This window comes from Acipenser ruthenus, chromosome 5 (assembly GCF_902713425.1).
Source record: "Acipenser ruthenus chromosome 5, fAciRut3.2 maternal haplotype, whole genome shotgun sequence".
Classification (NCBI taxonomy): Eukaryota; Metazoa; Chordata; class Actinopteri; order Acipenseriformes; family Acipenseridae; genus Acipenser; species Acipenser ruthenus.
The window spans coordinates 14,297,427-14,316,663 of NC_081193.1; the positions used below are offsets into that span (position 1 = coordinate 14,297,427).

A 19,237-nucleotide genomic window follows, 5' to 3' on the forward strand; every position below is an offset into this window, starting at 1 on the left:
GTTTTTTAACTGGCATGAATAGGTCTGATCAAAACTGGGCCACAAAGAAAGTCATCTGAAAATAAAAATAAGTATTTTTTTAAGCATTTCCTTAAATGAGTGATGCAGTACTAATATTAAATTATAAGAACCGTATCAGAATAATCTGGAAAGATTAACTGGAACAGGGAGATCTCGTGAATTATGAACCACTTGAAAGTAAATTGGTTTGCCGACAGGTGATTAATAATGAATGCAGGCCTTTCAGAGCTTGATCACAAGCCACAACATGATACTTGTCCTTTAAATTATTCAAATGCTAAGGTAATGCTAGTTACAGTAAAATACTATAAAGGAATGGCAGGCAAACTGGACAGAAGGTAGCACATTGAGAACGGAACATTTCAGTCACAATGTCTGAAAGCCCTGTATCCCATGACCACTGAGTTTCATTCATCTGCATTTTCCTGTGGCAGGTTGCTACATCTGTAGTCTAGTTTTGTTTGATACTAATAATACCAATAGACAATTATATTGAATAAATACTATGCTGTGTATTATAGTGACATAACTCGTTCAGCAATGAGTCCTAACTGAAAGTTATTATTTAAATCTAAATTGTAAAATTGAAATGGACAGTTTGAGGGATTTGGTCTCCTCACTGTAGGTGCTGTATTCATGTTTAATTGATGCCTGTGCTTTGCCTGTATTACGAGCCAGCAGATGTATTTGGAAGGACAGGTGGTGACGCCCCCTAATTTTACTCTGCAGCCTCTCAATGTCAACAGTGATGTCATTTTCATATTGCCACTCCTGATGATGCTTCTGAAAGACGTGTTTATTTCAGTTTTTTGGAAAACTAAGGGAAGCTCTGTAGCTCTTTCCTGAGGCAATGTGTGCATAACACTGCAGTTATAATATTTTAGTTTGGAAAGTCTTAAAAAAAATAAAAATTTGGAAAACACTGCAAAGGTTTCAAGTCAAAGCACCAAATATGCCATTCATAGAACATTATTTGATGCTCTTTTTTGCAACATTGTACTTAACACCTGGCTTGGCAACCTGACTTTAACATTATGTTTTCCACAAATAAGACCTATTTGGTGTGTGTGTGTGTGTGCGTGCGTGCGTGCATGCGTGCGTGCGTGTGTATGTCAGTGTCAGGGTGTAATTAGTGTCTGTTAGAAAATAAAAAGCTGACGAAAATAAAACAAGAAGGCATTTGATAAACAGAATGCATGGAAGCACATGAGTTATCTATCCATTAATAAAAAATCATGAACAGTGGCATTAGACATTCCTGCCCAGAGGGGTGCTTTATTACCGAAAAGCGATTACAATTTAGTTACTTCCAAAAACGCAGAAACTCAGTGGGATCTCTTAATAGGTGAGAATGCTCTTGGACTCATAATAGGGAGTATCTTACTTGCCTCAGGGTAAACTTCACTGAGCTGGATGCATTTGTTCACATATAGATAGAGAAGCAGCGAAGTGTTACTTCATGTGTAAGATCATGGAAAAATAACAAGTTGTTGACCTGAATGGCCTTCCATAGAAAACAGAAACAAAGTAATCTCCAGTGTGCGCTTGATATATAATATACGGTAGGACCAATGAGTAGAACAGACTACTTTAAAAGTCAAACTTTCATAAATTGATTCAAAACTAAATATCACAAGTAAACACTATTACAATCAAATATAGTATAATTCTATAGATAAAAAAGCAAAGTTTAAAAAAAAAGTCACTTGGATAAAAATGAATCCATAACAACGTGTGAAAAAAAACATGTTTTCAAGGTGTGAGTCTTATAGACACTTCAGTGAAAACACAATACTTCAATATTGTACATAGTTCTTATATTGCATCAGTTTATCAGAAGAAATACTGCATTCAAATAATACTGCATTCTTTTTTTTTTTTTAAATGAAAGTGGTAGTTTTTCCATGATAGTAATGTTATCCATTTTATTATAGCGGAGAAAAAAGGTTTGGCAACGAGACGTTGGCTATTTATTTCTGTTGTAAAAGCAGCCATTAACTGAATTTTATGCAAGTACAAGCTCGGTCTCTTGCAATAGCCTATTTCATCAAATCAACAGTACAAAGGTCACTCTTGAAATCGGGACTTAAAGGATGTGTTGCAGTAAGAATACCTCTGTTAAGAAAGGGGAACAAGACTAAAAGGCTAAAATATGCACAATAACACAGAAATTGGACTATGGAACAATGGTCAAAGGTGGTTTGGACTGTTGATGTATGGACAACGACACCTGTGCCTTCTGCCAATTCTGTAAATTCAATGCTTGTCTTCTTTCTATTCCTCAAGGATATTATCTACAAGTATTGCTCATCCTTGTTAGACAGCTTTTTGGGTCTTCCAGTCCTGGGTTTGTCAATTACAGATGATGTTTCTCTGTACTTGTTGATTATGCTTCAGATACCACACCTTGAAAATCGAGTGATGCGAGCTATTTCACTCAATGCTTTTCCTTCTTTATGCAAGTCAAGGTTGTTATAATAGTGGAAAACACTAGTGGAGGCTTTGAATAAATTGCTGATGCTTATAATGCATTACAGTAGAAAAATGCAACATGTATAAGACTTTTGCACAGCAGAGTATATACTGTATATATATACAGACATGCTCAAATTTGTTGGTACCCTTACAGCTCATTGAAATAATGCTTCATTCCTCCTGAAAAGTGATGAAATTAAAAGCTATTTTATCATGTATACTTGCATGCCTTTGGTATGTCATAGAATAAAGCAAAGAAGCTGTGAAAATAGATGAATTATTGCTTATTCTACAAAGATATTCTAAAATGGCCTGGACACATTTGTTGGTACCCCTTAGAAAAGATAATAAATAATTGGATTATAGTGATATTTCAAACTAATTAGTTTCCTTAATTAGTATCACACATGTCTCCAATCTTGTAATCAGTCATTCAGCCTATTTAAATGGAGAAAAGTAGTCACTGTGCTGTTTGTTATCATTGTGTGCACCACACTGAACATGGACCAGAGAAAGCAAAGGAGAGAGTTGTCTGAGGAGATCAGAAAGAAAATAATAGACAAGCATGGTAAAGGTAAAGGCTACAAGACCATCTCCAAGCAGCTTGATGTTCCTGTGACGACAGTTGCAAATATTATTAAGAAGTTTAAGGTCCATGGAACTGTAGCCAACCTCCCTGGGCGCGGCCACAAGAGGAAAATCGACCCCAGAGTGAACAGAAGGATAGTGCGAATGGTAGAAAAAGAACCAAGGATAACTGCCAAAGAGATACAAGCTGAACTCCAAGGTGAAGGTACGTCAGTTTCTGATCGCACCATCCGTCGCTTTTTGAGCGAAAGTGGGCTCCATGGAAGAAGACCCAGGAGGACTCCACTTTTGAAAGAAAAACATAAAAAAGCCAGACTGGAATTTGCTAAAATGCATATTGACAAGCCACAATCCTTCTGGGAGAATGTCATTTGGACAGATGAGTCAAAACTGGAGCTTTTTGGCAAGTCACATCAGCTCTATGTTCACAGACGAAAAAATGAAGCTTTCAAAGAAAAGAACACCATACCTACAGTGAAACATGGAGGAGGCACGGTTATGTTTTGGGGCTGCTTTGCTGCGCCTGGCACAGGGTGCCTTGAATCTGTGCAGGGCATAATGAAATCTCAAGCCTATCAAGGCATTCTGGAGCGAAACGTACTGCCCAGAGTCAGAAAGCTCTGTCTCAGTCGCAGGTCATGGGTCCTCCAACAGAATAATGACCCAAAACACACAGCTAAAAGCACCCAAGAATGGATAAGAACAAAACATTGGACTATTCTGAAGTGGCCTTCTATGAGTCCTGATCTGAATCCTATCGAACATCTATGGAAAGAGCTGAAACTTGCAGTCTGGAGAAGGCACCCATCAAACCTGAGACAGCTGGAGCAGTTTGCTCAGGAAGAGTGGGCCAAACTACCTGTTAACAGGTGCAGAAGTCTCATTGAGAGCTACAGAAAACGTCTGATTGCAGTGATTGCCTCTAAAGGTTGTGCAACAAAATATTAGGTTAGCGGTCCCATCATTTTTGTCCATGCCATTTTCATTTGTTTTCTTATTTACAATATTATGTTGAATAAAAAATCAAAAGCAAAGTCTGATTTCTATTAAATATGGAATAAACAATGGTGGATGCCAATTACTTTTGTCAGTTTCACACTATTTCAGAGAAAATTGTGCATTCTTCGTTTTTTGTGGAGGGGTACCAACAAATTTGAGCACGTCTGTATATAGTCGAGTAAATTGGAAAAACTGTCTGTTAGATTGTAATAAAGAACGGAAAGAATGGTAGACAATAACTGACTTGATTAAAAAGGAAATAAAATAACTGAACCAAAATATTCAATACACCAGAAGCATAATACATTCACACTCTATTTGCTATGAGTGTAAAAGCAAATGTCAAAAACATTTCCCTCATTAATGTGTTGCCATACACAGATACTCAGCCCTCTAGGTATGACTGGCATCTAAGTGTAATTTTTAATAATGTATTTGTTATTCCTAATTAAAGTTTTATATATGGTCGTGATTGTGACTTTAGTCAAGGCTTTATACCCTTTTAGCACCCAAATATTCTTATTTGTTCCCATGGTTACCAAGTTTTGTCTCATTCATGTTGTTGTTCTACAACTTCCTCTATAAAAGACACCCGGCTGTGTTGTTACTAATGCAAAAGGGATTTTATCGTCCTTATCTCCTCTGCCCATGGCATTTAACAGGATGGCTAGTGTGAGGGACTGTCAGTGTGATTGAATGCATCTCTTAGCATGAATTTATTCAGCGTACTACATTGTGCCCACATACCTTTAATGTATAAAGTAGGTATCTACTAGGATTGTGTACCTTTTAGACGTTTGAAGTTGATAGGTATTAATTAAAACTAAAACTTGTTAATTTCTCAACACAACATAATGCAGTATCAAACAATAACAATCGGATAGTGTTATTTAATATAGAATCGTGATCAAACTAACTAAACTGTATTTATATTTTATAAGTGATTATTTTTTCTTGCTTTTCTTTTATCCTATAAATATAATATCATTTTTTTTCACTTTCCTTACTTTTCTTAGAAATGCAGTGAATTGTGGGATTGTAGTCCTGGCAAGGTGTTATCTCTAATTAAACTTGACAAAGAAATACATATCCCAGTTTTTTAATGAAACCTTTACGTGACAAATTGGTTGCATTTGTTTTGCAACATATTTTCATTGTCAGGCCTCGGTATGGCAGTACAGCAGTAAAAATCTGAGCACCCCGGATGAGAGGAAAATTCGCTTCAAATCAGCTTTTAAAACACTCAATGCATAAGTTAATTGGCATTGATAGGTAATCAATTGCAAAGGTGAAGGAAGGTCACCTCTTCTTGTTTTGAAATTAACACATTAATAAGTAGGTGTGTTTTGATTTATTTAAATACTTGTTAAAGGTAATTACTCTAATTAAAATACGAGTATCAGCACACACCTGGTATCTACAGTAGCACTGATTCATTGTGAATGCAGAAAACAAGGCTGAGAGGTAAGATACCAATCCCCAAAGTTTTATTCTTTTAAAAATAAAAAGTTTCAAAGGCATGTCATGATCAAAATGGCTTATCCAAGTAAATCTCATTGACAACACATTTACTGTATGCAAGGGGAAAATAAACAGGAGATAGATAAGACAACCTTATCTCAACCCCCTAATCCATTAGGCAGTTTCTTCTTTAAAAATAAATATTTAGTGATATGTTTTCAGCTAAACTCCTTCTTGCTAAATAGAATAATTTAGTGGCTGGTGGAGTAATATAGTTAATTGCTGTAAATACATTTGCTATAAAAAAGAATTTTTAAGCAAATCTTTCAAATTCAACCCTATAGATCAGTGCTACACACATAGGGCTCTTTCAGTCCTTTCCAAACCATGATCTTATACCAACCAGGTACTTAATTATGTAATCAAACACAGAGGTTCTGGACCGTCCAGTAAGTAAAGGCATGGTTCGATGAAGGTCTTGGATTGGAATGGATTGAAAGAAGATCATTGCTACTGTAGCATCCAGACACCTTGGCTGTTGGTCATATGGACTGGTTGCCTTTCATCTTTGGTGATGTCTACAACCATAAAATACAAGTAAACAACAGTGTTATTAAAATATCCAAAAATGAATAGGTACACACAATGCAACAAACACAGCATTTCTAGTAAGGCTTTGTGTTTCAACCCGCTTTGAATACATATTTAATTGAACAGCAAGCTGTGCTTAAACTACACTGGCAAAGACTGAATTATGTATGATTTAATTAAGAAATTCAATCAATTTTTTTAGGTGTTATTTTCTTGTCAATTTCAGTTGAATTATAACACTAATAAACAAAGCTGAACAAATATTATGGCGTGTCCGGCAAATGATATATGCTGTATTTACTGCAGATAAGTCCCAGAGAGAAATGGACATGTGAAAAACTGATGGTCCGGTCAGTGGATAGTGGAATGCATTGTGTGCCATTATTCATGTTAATGTTTTCATGCTCTTCTGAAATAATTTTTCATTAGCCAACATTCTGAAAAGAAGTGAACGTAATGAGTCACAGATCAGCTCTATTGTGCATTTTTGTCGCACCATAATTGCATCAAAAGATATTTATCTTTTAAACTTAGAGTTGGCACCTTTTCAGCAGAAAATTGAATATCTCAATAATTATAGGTTGCTGAATGGGTCTTGGTGGATAACTGGGGGCCAAGGTTAAACTACTGTCAGCGAGTGAGGTACAGTGGTAGAGAGCAATCGAGTAGATAATGAGTGTGCAGCGGAATAATAAACAAGTGAAGGAACTATTGAAAGAATAATCACATAATTAAGTAGTCAATCTTTTAGATTGCTATGATTGCTAGCAAGAGAACTCAACAATTGCATAAGAATCCTTAGTTTATCATCGAAGCAGTAAACATTGTATTTAACTATTTATTATACCGAGATGCATTAGGAGTGAAAAGTAAAAGTTTAAGTTACACTTGTGTTTCCAATGTGTTGGATTTTAGCACTCACAGACGATTATGCACAACAAATATGATTTTTACTGGGTAATATCAAACTTATTTATTCTGTGATATTACCCCTAATGGAAGTAAATGTCAAAATTGATTGAATGTGTGTTTGATGGTGCCCTGTTGCATCAAACACCTCAAATGACTAGCAGGCTGCTGTCTTTCAAAACTACGAATCACATTAAAACTTCTGGCTGGCTTTTATTTTTTAAGCCAACAACATGGCAGTACAACACAATACTCAACACTGATTGCACAGTAAGCAAAGTCAGCATCATATATGCATAAATGCTAATCTTCCCACAGGATGTCCATCTAAATTTCAACCCCAAATTGAAAAAGAAAAGAAAGGCTTAAGCGGTAATATAATCCCCTTGTTTACTTGTCAAGCTGGTGTCACCTCCGTTTGTAATAGCACTGCCTTCAACAGCTGTGCCTCCACAGGTTTCCATAAACGAGACCCACAATAAAAGCTGATCCTTTCATTACAATGGACTGTTCCATTGCAGTGTAACCCATATATTGTACAGGCCCAGAGACACAATCCCACGGTGTGAGTGAGTTGAGCATCAGTGGCTGCCTACAGATTATTGTTAGCCAATCATGTACAGTAGCAGGGTCTGTCTCTTGGACAGATTTCCAAACCCAACGTATTTCTCCTCAAATACGTTGGGTCTGATCGGCTCCTATCTGTTCACTCCACTCCACTCGCCAAGTTAACAGCAAATCAAAAAAAGAAAATCTGAAAAATGTCAGAATTATTTTACAGAATTTGTGCAATAGCATAGCACTGTCCTCTGTCCCCTGTTTTAATTTAATGCTGTTTACTATAGGTAAAGCAGATATAATAATGATTTGGCACTGTAACTGACTATTTATTGTAAAATAATTATTTCTCAAATATGTTGTGATAAGGACAGGGTTAAAAGTTGGAGTTTGAAAGTAATTTTATTTTTTACCAATCCTAAATAACTTTTCTGAGCATGCAGGGCTTCTGACATGATGCCTGTATTAATGTATATCAATAGCATACAGTGCCTTGCATAAGTATTCACCCCACTTAGACTTTTCCACATTTTGTAGTGTTACAACCTGGAATTAAAATGGATTTAATTAGGATTTTTTGTCACTGATCTACACAAAATAGTCCATAATGTCGAAGTGGGGAAAAAATCTATATATTTTTCAAAATTATTTACAAATAAAAAACTGAAAAGTCTTGATTGCATAAGTATTCACCCCCTTTGCTGTGACACCCCTAAATAAGCTCTGGTGCAACCAATTGCCTTCAGAAGTCACATAATTAGTTGATTGGAGTCCACCTGTGTGCAGTTAAAGTGTCACATGATCTCAGATTAAATACGTCTGTTTCTGGAAGGCCCCAGAGTTTGTTAGAGAGCATATCTAAACAAACAGCATCATGAAGACCAAGGAGCTATCAAAACAAGTCCGGGATAAAGTTCTGGAGAAGCACCAATCAGGGCTGGGTAATAAAAAAATATTCCAAACTTTGAACATCCCCCGGAGCACCGTTAAATCCATTATTAAAAAATCCATTATTAAAAAGAATATGGCACAACCGTGACTCTGCCTAGAGAAGCCCGTCCACCAAAACTCAGTGACCAGGTAAGGAGGGCATTAGTCAGAGAAGCAACCAAGAGGCCAATGGTAACTCTGAAGGAGCTGGAGAGATCCACAGCTGAGATGGGAGAAACCGTCCATGGGACAACTATAACCCGGACGCTCCACAAAGCTGGGCTTTATGGAAGAGTGGCGAGAAGAAAGCCATTTTTGAAAAAAAACCATATCAAATCCTGTTTGGATTTTGCCAAAAGGCATGTGGGAGACACGGCAAACATGTGGAAAAAGGTTCTCTGGTCTGATGAGACCAAAATTGAACTTATTGGCCTTAGCGCAAAACGCTATGTGCGGCGCAAAGCCAACACTGCTCATCACCCTGAGAACACCATCCCCACGGTGAAGCATGGTGGTGGCAGCATCATGTTATGGGGATGCTTTTCATCGGCAGGGACTGGGAAACTGGTCAGGATTGAGGGCAAGATGGATGGAGCCAAATACAGGGAAATTCCAGAGGAAAACCTGTTTCAGTCTGCAAGAGACCTGGGACTGGGGCGGAGGTTCACCTTCCAGCAGGACAATGACTCTAAACACACAGCCAAAGCTACACTGGAGTGGTTTAAAAACAAGAACCTGAATGTCTTAGAATGGCCCAGTCAAAGCCCAGACCTCAATCCGATTGAGAATCTGTGGCAAGACTTGAAAATTGCTGTTCACCAACGGTCCCCATCCAACTTGACAGAGCTTGAGCAATTTTGCCAAGAAGAATGGGCAAAAATTGCAGGATCCAGATGTGCAAAGCTGGTAGAGACTTACCCAAAAAGACTCTACCAAGTGCTTCTACCAAGTATTGATTCAGGGGGGTGAATACTTATGCAACCAACAGATGTCTTTTTTATTTGTTTAATTACTTTGTGTGTCACAATAAAAAATATTTTGCACCTTCAAAGTGTTAAGTATGTTGTCTAAATCAAATGGTAAAAATCCAAATTAAATCCATTTTAATTCCAGGTTGTAACACTACAAAATGTGGAAAAGTCCAAGGCGGGTGAATACTTATGCAAGGCACTATAATTCACACTATGTACCTATAATAATCAAGCCTTTAAAAATGGTCTGGGTTGATGATGAGGTTTTCAGGGGTGACTTATACATGTGTACTTAGGGCCTCATTCACTTACCATTAACGTACTTCACCAGCAGGGGGGATCTGGTAAACACCAGCTGAAACTGTAGGCTTGTAGCATGTGACTTTTGTTTTAGGTTTTTTAACTAATTATATCATTATACCTATAAAATGACATTATAAAATGAAATGCTGTTAAAACATCATGAATGGATTTATTATCGCTGTGATTTATCTCACTTTTGTGTTTGCGTCTGTGGCAAGTGTATTTAGAGTATTTTAATATTTATAAATTATTTTACAAAGATAACTTTGTTTTTTTAAGGTGAGCCACATGTAAACCACTCTTAATTTATGCATAAAACAGCTGTGAAATCCAACCGAAAAGTTTTCCGAATGTAATTTATTCAAAATAAAACTCTGATGAATCACTCCCCGTTTAAGAAAAATATATTAACACTACATTTTCCGAAAACATTTCTAAAATAAAATGGGAACACCGACACGTTGATGAATATAGGCCAGTGCTTATTACTCACTCTACTTAGCAATCTTTCCCATGCTAGTAAATTAAACAAATCATCTAATGCAGGAAGCAGGTTATGAGGTCACTTCATATTCTCTGGAAGGTTGTACTTTAGTGATTCTAGTCTTTTTAAAAATGGTGTTGTATCCTTAGCATAGCTTGGTAATTTCTCAACGTGTGGCCTAAGCTGTTTTTCTGCTAGTTCAGCTATTATGTGTGTTGGATTATCAAACGTGCTGACTAGCTTTCGCATGTGGTGATTTTCTTTGTGCATTTTAGGATTTCCTCTTGCTAGGCCTGTTCTTGCATTATGTGGCTGCATGTATTTTATATATATATATATATATATACATGGAAAACTTGGTTGTATTTCTGGAAGGAGAATCCGCTCACTAATCAACACATCATATCCAAGCGCCGTAAAAACTCTGTGTGGCTTGCATTCATGTCGCTTCTTTTTTGTTTGTCAGTCAACATTGCAGATAGCTGTCAGCACCCATGGACAAGGTCTCCAATCAATTTCATTATCATCATTAATTCATCTGTTAAATTGCAATTTAAATCATCCACATTGCAGGTTCTCCATACTGAAAAAATGAGTTTAAAACCCTTGTATGGTCCCACTTTTATGTTACCTCAACATAGCTTACTGGCTACCTTAACATACTGGTTGTTAAAAATAACCATTAAACTGCAAACTGGGACGCACATAAAGAATGAGAGAGGTCAATCTCTTTTGAGATATTGCTATTTGCCCCTGTTTGGCTGAACAGAATTTAAGAGGATGTGTCCTTCATTACCATCTGAATGAATAGCTGATCATGTGATCATGTGCTCTGATCATGTGCTCTGATCATGTGCATTTTTGCATGAGAGCAAAATCTTTGAAAGTCGGCCTTATAATTTGTAGAACGTGGAAACTTTTATTTACATTCTCTTTTATGTCCAAGAAAAGTCTTATCACAACATCAAGTCAAACTGTATTACCAAAATGTGTACAAGTGCAGAAAACAGAATCCTTGCCCTTTACATCAGCCCTTGATCTAATATTAACCTGTGTATCACCAATTTGTAAGCAGCATAATGTTCTTCATTCATGACAAAGAACAAATGTGTGGGTTGCTACAAAACTGCTGTCATAAACCATGAAATCAGACTGAACTACATGTTGCTCACCACACATGTACTTTTTTATCTTAATATTTTTATTTTTATTATTTCCTGTACAATGGAAAGATTAGTACAACAATAATCAAACATTTTTAAATGTTGCCTCAGGATTTCGATGATGTGTTCAGTTCATTTAGAATACAGTTAAATGATACAACCCATGCCATGTCATATTCTTTGAATCGGTTTCTTACTGTAACTTGGCTGTTCTATCTGTAGGCACTGCTGAACTATTGCTTCAGCCCATTCTTTATAATATAAACCCAAGGGATTCATTCTGCCAGTGCCTTGTCCTGCGATTTAGAAAGCACTGTTTGGAATTCACACTGCAATTAAAAAAATACCATTCTTTTTTTAAGCTAAACTTGACTTTATATGTTTATTTAGCAGACGCCTTTATCCAAGGCGACTTACAGAGACTAGGGTGTGTGAACTATGCATCAGCTGCAGAGTCACTTACAATTACATCTCACCTGAAAGACGGAGCACAAGGAGGTGACTTGCTCAGGGTCACACAATGAGTCAGTGGCTGAGGTGGGATTTGAACCGGGGACCTCCTGGTTACAAGCCTTTTTCTTTAACCACTGGACCACACAGCCTCCTTGAGGAAACCCTAATGTTTTTGTTCAACATTGCTTCATCAAAAATGACAACATATGACGACAACATGAACGTCTCACACTTAATACATTTTGGAGGTGCTGGAGTAAAGTAGTAAGTAGTAGGACTGTGTGTGTGTTTTTTTAATGCCATTCTTTAAAATGCATGTTTATTCTTTCTATATTGTTACAGGCTCATTGGGACGTTCCGGATGGTGTTACAGAAAGTGGTGGAAGAAGCACAGCTGGAAGTGTCAGACACATTAATAGATGACAACAACACCCCCATTCGAGTGAGTGAGCCTCTAATTGCCTGCCAGGCAAGAGGCTTAATAGAAAAATTAAAAAACAGCCCCGTCTTTCGGACCTTCTCTAATGAAAATAGGAATTGAACAGTCATTCCCTTGTGTTCTTAGCTCATTTAGATTTGTGTGTTGAATAAAGGAAGGGCTAAGGGATTTATTCAGTGGTGAAACAGACACCCTAACCTCTCGATAGTACATTGAGATCTTTTTCTGCATATTTAGGTTCACACTTCTGATGTGATAAAGTCTGTATAACATGCTTTTTTTGTGGTGCACATTGTATCAAATTTTGATTAATTTCCAGCTAGAACTGTTTTCTTTCTGTGTAGCGATAAATAAAATATAGAATTTGATTATGTTTAAGTCTTTAAATAAGTTAATTTTATAGCTAACTATTATGCAGGTTTAAACGTCTATGCTAAGAATATGCTGCCTTTATAAATTCTTCCAAAACAGAAATTTGAGCGGTTGTGCGGTCACCTGTCACAGGTTTATGTATGTAAGGATCTCTGTTTCCCTCCTTCACAGGTGGCGTGGAATAGTAAACAGTGAATATCAAGCATTTATTTGCTGGAACTCCATAGTATTAAATGATGATGAGATATATCAAGACAGTAGACAGTCAGTTTATGAATTATGCAGTATATAAAACATTCTCATATACCTTAAAAAGTATGAGTGGATCAAATTTGTTTCTATTTACTGATAACATGCTGTCATAACTGTGTTCCATTATAAAACCTCTGCTGGATGAAGGTCCTCAATGGAAACAATGGCAACAGATGAGACACCCATGGCATAGCCCAGTGTTCAACCTTAACTGATTTGTATTTAGACCTTAAATCACCCCGTTTTAGTGGAATGTATTTAACTAATCTATGTGTTCCTCAAACAGGTTGTCAATTATTTAGTTTATGGTACTGGAATGAAATAATTTTCTTCTGGTGAGAACAGACTGCCCCATATTAGTGGTGTAACACAATAGTTAAGATGCAGCCATGATATGCAGGTCAGGATATGATGGGCATCACAATACTATATATGATGTGTAATAAGATAAAATGATTATTCATGGACACTAAATCTACATTATGCAAGCTAATAACAAAAAACTATTAGCTGGCAATTCATTCATTTGTACTGTAAATATAGTGTAAGGCTTTTGAAACTCTTGCCTATGTATAGCCATGACCTAGCTTGGCACCCATGCCAGGGAGTAGCTGGCTTTTGATAACTCAGAGTGCAGCTGTGACCTCGGATGGATGATAACACTTTTGTTTCGCATAAGTTGTTTCTGCTTAATAAGCTGTTTTGCGCCTATGCACAAACCATAATTAAGCCAATTAAAACTGGTTCTAAAACCACTTACTTTTGTTAAAGGTGACACGATGTGACTTAAGGTAAGTGTCATAGAACGCATAATAACACACTATACAAATGGAACATGTAGGCCTTTTTCTGATAAACATGCACCCTGTTAGGGGTGGTGTACACATTGTTTCAGTTAAAAGGCACAAGCATCAGCCGTTTGTTCCTTTCCATTATACAACCCTTTGCTTATGTGCCCCCTTTAAATGGTAAAGAAATCATTGAAACTGTCTGCAAACTGTCTGTGTGATTTTCCTGTGTTTAATGTAAGCTCTGAATCAACGTAGGGTTAATTAACTCTTACAAGTAAGCTGTACATAGCTGGTTTACATCAGCAGTTTGCAATCACCAAACTTGTCGTTCAACCTTGTGATTCGAGGGTATAGCCCTTTGCTGTCTATGGGAATTGAGCAAAACACATATAATTGTTCTTAAATGTAACTTCTTGTTATCTGGGTTTCTGCTGATCTTGGTGAAGTGAAGAAGAAATGCAGATGTTAACTATGAATATGCTTTGTCTCACATCATACATCCTGCTAGGGAAATAAGACCAAATTTGGTCAAGGCAATTACGTAAGCTAGCTGTATATCTGTGCTATACAAAGTATTTTCCTGCTTAGAAAAAAACGAACATCTCTGATGCCATGAAAGGTTAGCTCAGAAACTTACATCTACACTGACGCCAGCTCAGACATACCATCCCTGTACCAGGGCAGCTCAGAACACCATCAGCTGAGTGAGACCTGTGATCACTGTTGTACTAGCTTTGATTTGCTGATTAAAACTCTTTGGATTGAAACCACCTGAAAAAGACTGGCTTATTAGTTTTTATGAAGCAATCAAACCTTACAATAGTAAGTCCCTAAAATTGATTGAACATGATGAAAAGACATGCCTTAGTGTCATTATTAAGAGCACTAAAAACAATTGAATAAGCGGTGTTATCCCAGTGTTAATAGTGCCACCTAATTACAATCAATTGAATAGGGCCCGTTAATGGATGGGCTGTTATGTTAAATGTCAATTATGTATTCATACCTATAATTTATCATTCAGGAAAATGTGATACAGAGCCACCCGGGAATCTTGCTCAATCTATAATAATTTATTCTGTCTCCTTAAATTCCTATTTAGACATCTGTTACCATAGAGATCAAATACCAGGCTATGGATGGTACCATGGCTTCTTGGAACGACGGCGAGTTCCTGGGCGATCCCAATCGATCAGAAAATGATGGGACCTTTCAGTTTGAGACGGACAGCCTGTTGTCAGGACACAGCCAGGGCTCTGCAGTGTCTCCAGGGCGCTCCCACCTGAGCCTTCACTTAGGAGAGCGGTCCATCAGAAAGTGAGTACATTGCTGCTGTTTTTACAAAAAAAAGTACGCATTCACATTAAAATAATAAATCATGAAAAGTGGTCCGGTACTGATATTATTTGAACAAATTCAACAAGAACCACATTTGAGGCTTCTAAATCTTTGGGAACAAGTTGACTGTGTGTTACAAGAACATAGAGAAGTACATAGGAAACAAAGAGCCTTGGGGGTGGGGGGGCAGCAGACACCTGTGTGTGTCATTGCTTGATTTTAAAGTTGATCATGTTGCCCTGTGAACATACATGTACGATAACATTATGCATTATTGATACCTGTAATGCAAGCCATTTAGTTCATTATAACGGGCATGAATGGGTTTTAAACTGAATAGATTTTTTGTACTGTTTCATTTTGTATTTATTTCTTGGAAGGTGCTAGTTAATTATACTGTGTATAATCAACTGTATGTTATTAAACATACAGGATTTCATAATAAAGATTAAAACAAAGATAACAGATTTCTCTGAAAGTATATTAGCTTACCAATGCATTACTCAGTTAGTTGGCTTTACTGACTTTGTTTTGAAGAATCTGAATACCAGCAATCAGTTAATATTGGTTTGTGCCTCAAAACCATCTACTGAGATATAGAGTTCATTCTAATATCAATAATAATGATTTACTGCTGCAATATACACTAACTGGATCGGTGTGTCAAAAAGGGGAAACAGAATATTACTACTTTCTCATTCCCTTAGATTAGGGGTTTCTTACGCAATGTTATTTTATACTGTAGACCCAAGTATAATATAACAAATCTAACATTAGTCAATAAATAAAACTTAAGACTGCATCACATTATCTTTCAATTGGTATCAACCTTCTTGTGAACTATGTTTTCAATGTCTCAGTTTTGAGAGGGTGATTACACAGAAATGTGCACATTATGAACCTGGGTGAAGAATGTTACTTTGTAATGTCTTTATGTTTAAGAAGCAATCAAGACTCAACCGAGTGCAGGTCACACGTGTGGGACAGTAATTATTTTGAGACCAAAGGAGGTATAACAGGGTCAATCTCTTTTTTAACCACATGATTATTCTTTTTGCCACCACATGTCTTGTTTTGTAGCAGCTAAAATGAAAGGCTAGCTGAGTCAGTATTATTATATTGAACTGAAACTTAAGAGCCAAAACACTCTCAAGAAAATAAGATGTAAAAAACAGATTGCAATTCCAAAGCCTACATCCCTTAGTATCAGACTGATTCAGTTACTAAGGATGCAACAAAGAATCATTGCCTTTGTCTGGTTCCAATCTTATACAGAAAATCTGCTTCAGTCTTCAGAGGTAGCGTTGAGTAATATCCATCTGGCATTTCAGTTCTCTTTTTCCAAAGGTTTCTTTATTGTCCTGACAATGAGGTGATGTTAACAGTGAGCTGTTTCTATGCAAGGTCTAAGGACTGGTGTCACTAGTGCCTTAGTGAAAATGGGGACTTGCACAAGTGGTTACTAGCATAAGAATACTGATTTATTTCCAGTTGGTGGAGTCATATGTAGTGCAATCCAAATATTAATAAAAAAATGATTTTTTTTCAGTACGTCAGGTGGAGACTTTCTTTGATTTTCTACATCCCAACCGCAAAACCACGAATCTTATACTAAAAGAAGTAAGAATGCTTATTATTCACGGGTGTTTATTAGTCCATCTGAAGGTCAGCACAGTTATATTAGAACTCTCTTTAGGGAAGCTTAAACAGTGATCTTAGCTATTACTGCTGAGCATTTGCAGCCGGGCATTTTTAATAAGCAGTTTAGTGCCTAGGGAGGCTTTTAACACTAGCCTGTTATATCCAAGCTGACAAGTCTATTGGTGTTAATTAGGGACGACTGACACATCAATGACCCATATAGTGTGTATGGCACTGGACTGTACAGCATGTATATAAATATCCAATCTGTCATCAACAGCGCACAGCGGTGTCTGCATATGTAATAGAGAATCAACATTAACTCTTTCACAAAGTTACTATACATAGGGGTATGTAAATCTGAGATCCGCAGTTTAGGCCAAATCTAAAAGAAACGAATTAAGCCCCACCTTATTGTTTTGTAACTATCAGGAAATGTCACTCAATAATCACGGAATACATGAGTAGTTGAGATACTAGTATCAATCTGAATGCTAGAATAAAGTGTTTGAATCTGTTTTATTTAACCCTCAATAGTCACTAAGACTCATCACAGAAAACACTACACAAGCCAACTGGCACAGGGAAACTGTGCAGCTAGTCAGGTCTAGGTATTATTTTATTTCTTTTATTTATTTATTTCTTAGCAGATGCCCTTATCCAGGGCAGTTACAAGATATCATATTATTTTTACATACAATTTCCCATTTATACAGTTGGGTTTTTACTGGAGCAATCTAGGTAAAGTACCTTGCTCAAGGGTACAGTAGCAGTGTCCCCCACCTGGGATTGAACCAACGACCCTCTGGTCAAGAGTCCAGAGCCCTTACCACTACACCACACTGCTGCCCGTGTGTATATATATATATATTGCATAAGTATTCAGCCCCCTTGGACATTTCCACATTTTGTAGTGTTACAACCTGGAATTAAAATGGATTTAATTGGGATTTTTACCATTTGATTTACACAACATACTTAACACTTTGAAGGTGCAATATATTTTTTTATTGGGACACAAAAGTTAATTAAACAAAAAAAAAGACATCTGTTGGTTGCATAAGTATTCACCCCCTGAGTCAATACTTGGTAGAAGTACCTTTGGCAGCAATTACAGCTGTGAGTCTTTTTGGGTAAGTCTCTACCAGCTTTGCACATCTGGATCCTGCAATTTTTGCCCATTCTTCTTGGCAAAATTGCTCAAGCTTTGTCAAATTGGATGGGGGCCGTTGGTGAACAGCAATTTTCAAGTCTTGCCACAGATTCTCAATCGGATTGAGGTCTGGACTTTGACTGGGCCATTCTAAGACTTTCAGGTTCTTATTTTTAAACCACTCCAGTGTAGCTTTGGCTGTGTGTTTAGGGTCATTGTCCTGCTGGAAGGTGAACCTCCGCCCCAGTCCCAGGTCTCTTGCAGACTGAAACAGGTTTTCCTCTAGAATTTCCCTGTATTTGGCTCCATCCATCTTGCCCTCAATCCTGACCAATTTCCCAGTCCCTGTCGATGAAAAGCATCCCCATAACATGATGCTGCCACCACCATGCTTCACTGTGGGGATGGTGTTTTCAGGGTGATGAGCAGTGTTGGCTTTGCACCACACATAGCGTTTTGCGCTAAGGCCAAAAAGTTCAATTTTGGTCTCATCAGACCAGAGAACCTTTTTCCACATGTTTGCTGTGTCTCCCACATGCCTTTTGGAAAAATCCAAACAGGATTTGATAAGGGTTTTTTTCAGCAATGGCTTTCTTCTTGTCACTCTTCCATAAAGCCCAGCTTTGTGGAGCGTCCGGGTTATAGTTGTCCCATGGACTGTTTCTCCCATCTCAGCTGTGGATCTCTCCAGCTCCTTCAGTTACCTTTGGCCTCTTGGTTGCTTCTCTGACTAATGCCCTCCTTACCTGGTCACTGAGTTTTGGTGGACGGCCTTCTCTAGGCAGAGTCTCAGTTGTGCCATATTCTTTCCATTTTTTAATAATGGATTTAACGGTGCTCCGGGGGATGTTCAAAGTTTGGGATATTTTTTTATAACCCAACCCTGATTGGTGCTTCTCCAGAACGTTTCCCTGACTTGTTTTGATAGCTCCTTGGTCTTCATGATGCTGTTTGTTTAGATATGCTCTCTAACAAACTCTGGGGCCTTCCAGAAACAGGTGTATCTAATCTGAGATCATGTGACACTTTAACTGCACACAGGTGGACTCTATTCAACTAATTATGTGACTTCTGAAGGCAATTGGTTTCACCAGAGCTTATTTAGGGGTGTCACAGCAAAGGGGGTGAATACTTATGCAATCAAGACTTTTCAGTTTTTTATTTGTAAATAATTTTGTAAAATATGTAGATTTTTTTCCCCACTTCGACATTATGGACTATTTTGTGTAGATCAGTGACAAAAAATCCTAATTAAATCCATTTTAATTCCAGGTTGTAACACTAGAAAATGTGAAAAAGTCCACAGGGGGGTGAATACTTATGCAAGGCACTGTATATATATATA

General features: G+C 37.3%; 1 protein-coding gene across 12 annotated transcripts in view; it reads left to right on the forward strand.

Annotated features, from left to right (window-relative positions):
• The window catches only part of LOC117402240 (otoferlin-like), a 122,090-nt gene that overhangs the window by 45,570 nt on the left and 57,283 nt on the right, over window positions 1-19,237 (forward strand). For all 12 annotated transcript variants that reach the window (XM_059023695.1, XM_059023686.1, XM_059023687.1 and 9 more), the window contains exons 4-5: window positions 12,249-12,348; window positions 14,863-15,077. In XM_059023695.1, coding sequence (XP_058879678.1) covers window positions 12,249-12,348; window positions 14,863-15,077 — 315 coding nt within the window. The remainder of the gene's footprint in view (window positions 1-12,248; window positions 12,349-14,862; window positions 15,078-19,237) is intronic.